The sequence below is a fragment of the Corapipo altera genome, unplaced genomic scaffold, assembly GCF_003945725.1.
Source record: "Corapipo altera isolate COAL_440 unplaced genomic scaffold, ASM394572v1 61390, whole genome shotgun sequence".
NCBI lineage: Eukaryota > Metazoa > Chordata > Aves > Passeriformes > Pipridae > Corapipo > Corapipo altera.
The window spans coordinates 6018-14106 of record NW_020885469.1 but is presented as its reverse complement, the minus strand read 5'-3'; the positions used below and the strand labels follow the sequence as shown (position 1 = coordinate 14106).

Genomic DNA, 8089 nt, shown 5'->3' with positions numbered 1-8089 from the left:
GGGGGTCCCCCAGCTCCCAGGAGAGGAGTCCTAGGGATACCCCCCAAAATAGGCGGGGAGATGTACCACATCTGGGTAAGGGGATCCCAGTGCCCCCAGTATATCCCAATGACCTCCCTGTTACCCTCAGTATGGCCCAGTAACCCCCTCAGTGACCACCCAGTGTGTCCCAGTGACCTCCCACTGCCCCCCTATGGCCCAGTGATCCTGCAGTGAACACCCAGTAACCCCCAGTATGGCCCAGTAACCTCCCAGTGTCTCCCTGTGTGTCCTGGTAATCCCCCAGTAACTCCCCAGTTCTCTGCCAGTGCCCCCCAGTGTGCCCCAGTTCACCTCCAGTCCCTCTCGGTACCCTCCCAGCATCCCTCAGTAACCCCCCAGTCCTTCCCAGTGCCCCCTGGTTCCCCCCAGTGTGTCCCAGTATCTCCCAGTAATCACCCAGTGCCCCACAAAGCCCCAATGTGTCCCCAGATGCCCTTGGCCTTTCTGTGAGTGGGGTGGGGTCGTTTTTTGTTGTCAGAGGGTCCAGGGGGGCTCCTGGGGTGAGATGGAGGGTTGGGGACATCAGGGATGGGGTTTGGGGACAGTGGGGTGGGGTTTGTGGACAGTGGAATTGGGGGTGCCAAGGGGGAAATTGGAGCCATGTAGAGGCCCTGGGGACATTGGAGACACCAGGGGGGTCTCGGGGTGTCAAGGGGGGAACTGGGGACACCAAAAGGATCTTGAGGACACCGGGGGGGTCTCAGGACTCAGCCCCCCCCAAATATCTCCTAACCTCCATTTTCCCTTTAATCCCCTCCCCCCACAGATCCATTTGATGCCCCAATGCCCCTAAGACCTCTTTTAACTTCCCTAAATGAACCCTAAGCCCCCCCAAAATCCCCAGATCCCCACCCAAACTCCCCAGATCGCCCCAAATCTCACCTACCCCCCCCCTCAAATCCCTTCCAACCCCCCCAAAGAGGGATCACCCGGCACCCTGGGACAGGAACACAGTGGGCTGTACTGGGGGCACTGGGCTGTACTGGGAGGGCATTGGGGGAGCTCAGGTGTCCCAGGACAACATGGCCCAGCTCCAGGAGAGATCCAGAGAGCAGTGAGGAGGTACTGGTCTGTCCTGGTCTGTACTGGTTTGTACTGGTTTGTATCCCCCAATCCTCAAAGCCCTCCCCAGCTCCCCCAGGACCCTCCCAGACCCCAAAGCCCCCCAGGCCCCTGACTTGGTCCCACTGCCCCTTGAGTGTTTCCAGCTCTTGCAGAACCAGGCATTTCATCATCAAATGTGCAGGTGACACCAAGCTGGGGGTGTGTTGATGTGCTGGAAGGCAGGAGGGCTTTGGAGCACAGGTGGTGTGAGGAGAGGCTGAGGGAGCTGGGGGTGTTGAGGCTGGAGAAGAGGAGGCTCAGGGGAGACCTCCTGACTCTCTGCAAGTCCCTGCCAGGAGGTTGTAGCCAGGTGGGGGTGGGGCTGTTGTGCCAGGAAGCAGCAGTAGGACAAGAGGGCTGGGTCTTGAGCTGTGCCAGGGGAGGTTTAGGTTGGATATTGGGAAGCAATTTTTTGTGGAGAGAGGAACCAGGGATTGGAATGGGCTGGGCAGGGAGGGGGTGGAGTCAGCGTCCCTGGAGGTGTTGAAGGTGAGAGTGGATGTGGCATCAGTGCCATGGTCTGGGAAGCACGGCAGGGTTGGATCCAGGGTTGGACTTTATGATCTCAGAGGTCTTTTCCAATGTGGCTGATTCTGTGATTCTCTGATTGCCATTCCTATGGCAGCACATGCTTGAGGCTCTATCCCCAGGGTGACAGAGATGTCTGTCCATATCTATCTCCAAGGTTAGTCTGTAAATGTGTGGTGTTAGAAAAGCAGGCTGAGTTCTGGGCTGGTTGTAGAAGGAGAAGGAAGCCCAGAGGCCAGTGCAAGCAGGCAGCCCTCAGCTTGCACATGATGTCCCCTCCCTGCAGGTTCCTGTCCTTGAGCCCAGGCCCTGAGGTGAGGCTGAGAAGTGGCCCAGAGGTGAGGCCAGAGCTGTCCCTGAGGTGAGGCTGAGAATAAGTGCAAGGCAGAGGTGCTGCTGAGGAAGGAGAGCCCCGTGGTGGGGAAGAGACAGAGCTGTGAGTGCCCATCCCTGAGAAGGTGCTGTGTCCATCCCCTGTGTGCCAGGTGAGCTGGGGCTTTGCTGCAGAGCTGCGGGCGCTGATTTGAGCGGCTGCAAGTGCTGAGATGGTGGCACCCAGGAACACAAACTGTGCCTGGCCACGGAGCCTGCAAGGAGGAGCAGAGACAGCGGTGTCAGTGTGGTGGGCCAGGTTGTCCCTGTGCCTTCCCCTGCAGGCCCTGGCTGTCCCTGCTGGGCCCCTGTCCATCCCCATCAGGTCCCTGCCCGTCCCCCCCGGGCTGAGCTCCCCCCAGGAAGTGCCGTGGAGCTGAAGCTGCTGCCATCCCCCCCCTGCAGCCGCTGCCCCAGCCAAGGGAGCAGCAAAGGCAGGGCCAGGAGCAGAGGCAGCAGCAGGGGAGCCCTGGGGGGGCCGGGAAGGTCTTGTGTGGGTCAGGAAAGAGGCGCTGGGCACGAGGCCGGGGCTGTGCTGAGCAGGCCCAGCCCTCACATCCCCCCAGCCAACGCCAGCTGCCCGGGGGGCTTGGGAGGGACCCCCATCCCGTGTGCCCCACACTGAGCTGGCAGAGAGAGAGCCAAGGGACAGGGCCACGGGCAGGGTCACGGGTGAGGGACAGGCAGGGCCATTGCAGGGCCCCGGTGAGGGCACAGCCTGTGGCAGCAGAGCTGCCCAGGGCCGGGGGCAGCCGGGGGTGTTGGTACCAGGCAGTGCTGGGGCTGAGCAGAGCATGAGGCCTCTTGCAGAGCCCTGGAGCAGCCTCCCACTTGCCAGCCCTGCCCTGGTGGGGTGACACTGTCCCCTCCGTACAGGACACTCCCCCGAAATATTTGTGGGGGCCTTTTGTGTCTATTCCTGGTTGCTGATTCTTGCAGGGGACCTGAGGGAGCCTCTGCAATCCCATCCATGGGGCACAATCTCCTCTGCAGAGCTTGACTCCCTGCAGACTTTGCAGGGAAATCTGTGCTGGCAGCTGCATCCTGAGCCTAAGGGCAGTTTGTATCCCTGAGTGCTGATCCATGCTGGATACCCAAGCCATCCTCTGCAATTCCATCCATGCAGCAGGAGTCACCCTCCTGCCCTTGGCTCCCTGCAGAGGAACAAGTGACATCTCTCTGTTTGGGAGAAGCCAGATGCTGCCCCTGGGCCATCAGAAGTGGTGCTGAAGCCTCTTTCAGCCCAGCCCAGGGTGCAGTTTTCTCATCCCCTCACCGAGTGCCCGCTCCCCAAACCGGCACTGATCAACCAGGGTGTTTGGCACACGTGGTTTGGTGGTTTGGAGAAACAGCCCTGGACTGGCAGGGGGCCAGAGAACCTCGAGTAACAGCCCTGGAGAGTTTTAAGTGACACTACATTAATACAACTTTTGATTAGAATATAGCAACTCAATCAAGTGCTCATGAAATGACCTCACTTCCATCATCCTCCCAATTAAACACCTTTCTTTGGGCTAAGTTTTCATGTTTTGGAGTATTTTTTGGCTGAATTTTAAATTTTTGCAGTTTGTGAGGAGGTTTGTAACACTATTTCTTAGAGGTTTTTTTCCTGAATCTGGGTGGTTTGGGTTTTTCTGGGCTGAATCTTGGTGTTTTGGAGGTTTTTTTGGTCACAGGATGCCCAGTAAGTTCTAGAGATGGACTCAGGCAGGAGGAACCCCCAAGCCAACACACTCAGCCCTTGTTTTCCTCCCATCAGGATATGTCCTTCCCAAAGCTTGGGCAGATGGAGGAGGAGGCTGCGAGGAAGAGGAAGATGCCTTGGGCTCCCCAGGCAGGTGAGGAGGAAGTCAGTGGCCCTTTGGGCGGGTGTTGTGCTGGCTCTGTCAGCCGAGCATGGCCCCGGCTGCAGGACAACCCCGCTGCCGCCGCCGTCCTGCCGGGGCCGGAGTTGGGGGGATGTCCTTGGCCTTCCCTGTGGGCCGGAGGCAAATCCCCTCCCTGTCCTTCTTGCTTCCTGCCCCAGGCCCCAAGCTGAGGACGGAGAGCCCGGAGGACAAATCCCCCCGTGAGACCCTGGTGGGAGAGGCCGTTTTGAAGGGCTCCCCGGCGCAGGAAGGCAGCGGGGAGGAAAAGGGCCGGAGATCCCCCCGCAGGAGGGGCTCCAAAGCCATCCCAGGGTGCTCTGAGGAGGAAAGACCCAGGTTGTGCTGGGAAGGCGGCCAGAGCTTGAGGGGGAGCTCTGACCTGGTGGTCCCTAAGCAGCTTCCCAGCAGGGAGAAACCTTTCAGGTGCTTGGAATGTGGGAAGAGCTTCAGGCTGAGCACCCACCTGATCCGACACCGGCACATCCACACTGGGGAACGGCCCTACACGTGTGGGGAATGTGGGAAGAGCTTCAACCAGAGCACCCACCTGGTCAAACACCGGCACATCCACACAGGGGAACGGCCCTACACGTGTGGGGAGTGTGGGAAGAGCTTCATTGACAGCTCTGGCCTCCACGTGCACCGTCGCATTCACACCGGGGAACAACCCTACAGGTGTGTGGAGTGTGGGAAAAACTTCAGGGTCAGCTCCAGCCTAGGGTCCCACCAACTCATCCACACCGGGGAACGGCCCTACAAGTGCTTGGAATGTGGGAAGGGGTTTCAGACCAGCTCAGATCTCTTGAAGCACAAGCCGACACACACAGGGGAGTGGGCCTTCCACTGCACCGACTGTGGGAAGGGCTTCAACCGGAACTCCACCCTTGTCACCCACCGGCGCATCCACACCGGGGAGAGGCCCTACAAGTGTGGGGAGTGTGGGAAGGGGTTTACACGCAGCTCACATCTCATCCAGCACCAGCAGACTCACACGGATGAGAGGCCCTTTCACTGCACCGACTGCGGGAAGAGCTTCAACCAGAACTCCAACCTCATCACCCACCGGCGCATCCACACTGGTGAGAGGCCCTACAAGTGTGAGGAGTGTGGGAAAAGCTTCACCAATAAGTTTGGCTTGACCCAACACCAACAGACCCACCGGTAAAGGAAACCCTGACTACAGGAAGAGCTTTGGCCACTGCTTTCACCCCGAATGAACCCCCTGATAGTGAGACAACCCCTGGAGTCCATTGACTGTCACTCCATCCCTTTTGACCAGAAATGACCAGTCCCCTTTCCCAGGGGCAGGTTCTTCCAACAGAACCCTTCTTGGGGGGGTGTGTGTGCAGATTGCTGCCTTGGCTGGGGGCCCCCCAAGGTCACTCCTTGAGACTGGGAGCAGAGATCTCCCCCCGAGCGTTGGTCTGGGGGAGTTCCATCCATCTCTAGTTAAGAATTATTGCTTTTGTACTAACTTGAGTAGAATTGCTTCAACAATTGCTTTAGTGTAGAGCGCTGTCCTATCTTATCCCGTACTTCTGGTAGTTTCAGTATGTATATTTTGCAGTAAATAATTCTGATGAAGATCTTTTGTCTCATCATTTGGAACCCTAAATAATTAATTTCTATCAATAAATCTGATTTTCATCATTAAAACTTGGGAAACAAAAGTTGTTCAGTCACAGCTCTGTAATTCCTGTAAACTGAAACTGTTGACATAAAGCAAGGCTGAGATTGGATCCAGCAGCCCCCAGTACCCCACAGGAAGTTGAGAGGTCAGGGGGACTAGCCCCCTTTGCCAGCCCCCCTTTGCCCAAAGACCCCCATGGGACTGTCAGACCCACCAGACCCCCCCCCCCCTTTTCCCCCCTTCTCCCTGTTCCTTCCCCCTTTTCATGGTCCCCCCCTCCCCCGCCCCCCCCCCCCGATCAGTTTAGAGGTCCTAAACCCTACTTTTTTTCCCCCTCTCTCACCAATTCTGTATCATCTCTCCAGTCCCCAGCCCTCTCATGCTCAGTTTGGGGTCCCACCACCCCTTTATCCCCTCTGACCCCCGCTTTTCCCAGTGACCTCCCCGTTCTCACCCCCTGTTCACCCGAGAGCTCCTCGCCCACAGCAGGGGGGCTCCCAGCACCACCAGTGCCCAGAGAAGTCCCCTCAGAAAAGGGGTTGGGTGGGGTCCTGGGTGGGCTTGAGTGGGTTTGAGTTTTTGGGGGGGCTATGTGGAGGTTTTGGGGTGAGCTGGGTGCTTTATTGAGGGGCAGGTGCCCTCCCAAAGCCCCTCCAGAGCAGGTTGACATTGAGGGAATATGGGGGGGTCCCAATTCCCCATCTATCCTGGGGCCAGATTCTGTCCCCCCCAAACTCGGCTCCACCCCTTGGGATTCCCCCAAGCTCCTCCCCCAGTATCCCCCAGTAACCAGGACTGGGGAGAACTGGGAAGCTTTACTGGGATAACTGGGAGCAGCCGGGCAGAGGCAGAGTGACAGCAGAGGAGGGGGGGACACACGACCCCCCCAAAATCCTCGCAGGGTTGGGGGGGGGTCCAGGCTGGGCCCGAGGCCCCGGGGGGGAACTGCAGCCACCGCCGGCTCAGGAGCTCTGTGGGGAGAGAAAAGGGGGTGACACCAGGGTGGGGGGTCCCCGGGGGGGCACAGACGCTCTGGGGGGGGACACACGACCCCCTGGGACCCCCCTCCCCTTCTGGCACAGGTAGAAACCGAGCCCCAGCGCCAGGGAGACAAAGCCCAAGAGGAAGCCCCCGGCCCCTCCTTGGCAGCAATTCCTCAGGCTGATGGAGCCCAGCAGGGCCGGGGCCGCCGGCGGTGTCCGATCCCGGCAGGAAGCGGGGAGGGCCCGGCGGGGTCTGATAGAAATAAATCAAGGCAGAGCTCTCTCTTTCTTTCACCCCCTGGGCAGGGACCATCAAGAGCTGTCCCTGCTTCACAGCAGAAGCTGCACACACTTCAACAAGAAGTGTCTGTGGAAGAATCTGCTCTAGGAAAGTTGGCCCTGGGCTTTTATGCTTATCCAGTGATGGATCTCCAGTCACATCTTCCCAGGCCAGTGAGCAGCTGATCTGTCAAACTCTGCTTCCAAAAGCAGGATGTGTGTTGGAAGATTGGGGAACCAGGCTGGGTTTGGCACAATTCAACACTAAACCAACCCCTTGGCACCAACAGTAACTCCCCACAGAGAGCTTGCATTGCTTGCATTCTCCCATCAGATTCTTTTCCAGGCAGAACATCCTGCTACAAGGGGTCTGTTACGACCTGCCCCAGAAAGGGGGGAGTAACCCAGGTTCTTATTAATAAATCCTTTGGGATGGATTAGAGTGAAACGACACTGAATTAATTGGTGTTTGAAAACATATATAGTAGGGTTTGTTTTAGAACAATTTTGTTTCAAAGGTAAACAGGTATGTTGGCATTTTGGGTGTTATCATCTATATCTTTCATCTATAGCAATATGGCATAAAGAGAACCTTTGGGGAAAATACATAAGGGAGGGAAAGGAAAGGCAGGCTAAGGGTAAGGGAGAGTAAGGGAAAGCAAAGCTGAGAGTGGAAAGCTGTCTATAGTCACTGCCCACGGGGTCCAGAGATGGAACTTGGGAGTTGCAGCTCCAATGTCTGTCAGTTGAAGTGGTGACCTTGATCCATTGGGGGTGGGGGAGGGAAGCCCCCACACTCCAAGAAGTTATGAGTTATTATATCCATGGATGGTGTCCCGGGCCATGCCACGAACCCCCAACATCTCCTGGGCCTGCGCAGAGTTCCCGTGAGGGGCCTGGGAAAAGGGTTTTTCCTGCCTTTGAAGGTTGGTCAAGGGGGGGATGGGCTTTGATGGGCCATCAGAGGTCTAATGCTAAAGTCCTGCAGAAGCCTGCAAAAGTCCCTTGGCAATCCTAGAATGCATAAATCATGAACTGTTTCAGTCTCTGACACCACCCCGTGATTTATGCACTCAATAATTTCTCTTCTGTGGTCGTTCACTGTGAATCTTCTTTGTGGGCGGTGCCTTTCGTGTAATGGACAGAAAGAGAGAAGAGTAAAGAAAATGAAGAGAGAGCACAAATCTTTTCCCAATGCAATTCATTTCTCCCAAAAAACCAAACCTTATAGTAAAATGGTAAGCATATGGGACATAACAGGATCTCAATAGATACAATCAAAT

General features: G+C 57.0%; 1 protein-coding gene across 3 annotated transcripts; it reads left to right on the top strand.

The window, feature by feature from the left end:
• The first annotated feature begins 1573 nt into the window (after positions 1 to 1573).
• On the top strand, positions 1574 to 5456 carry LOC113940531 (zinc finger protein 239-like). Of its 3 annotated transcripts, none has more exons than XM_027631685.1 (4): positions 1574 to 1988; positions 2036 to 2159; positions 3806 to 3884; positions 4073 to 5456. In XM_027631685.1, exons 3-4 carry the CDS (start codon positions 3809 to 3811, stop codon positions 5077 to 5079), a joined length of 1083 nt encoding a protein of 360 aa, XP_027487486.1. In that variant the 5' UTR covers positions 1574 to 1988; positions 2036 to 2159; positions 3806 to 3808; the 3' UTR covers positions 5080 to 5456. The 3 variants fall into 3 exon arrangements, with proteins under 3 accessions (XP_027487486.1, XP_027487487.1, XP_027487485.1); XM_027631686.1 differs by lacking the exon at positions 1574 to 1988 and having other exon boundaries at positions 2003 to 2159; positions 4073 to 4862; positions 5031 to 5456; XM_027631684.1 differs by lacking the exon at positions 1574 to 1988 and having other exon boundaries at positions 2003 to 2159.
• The last annotated feature ends 2633 nt before the right edge of the window (positions 5457 to 8089 follow it).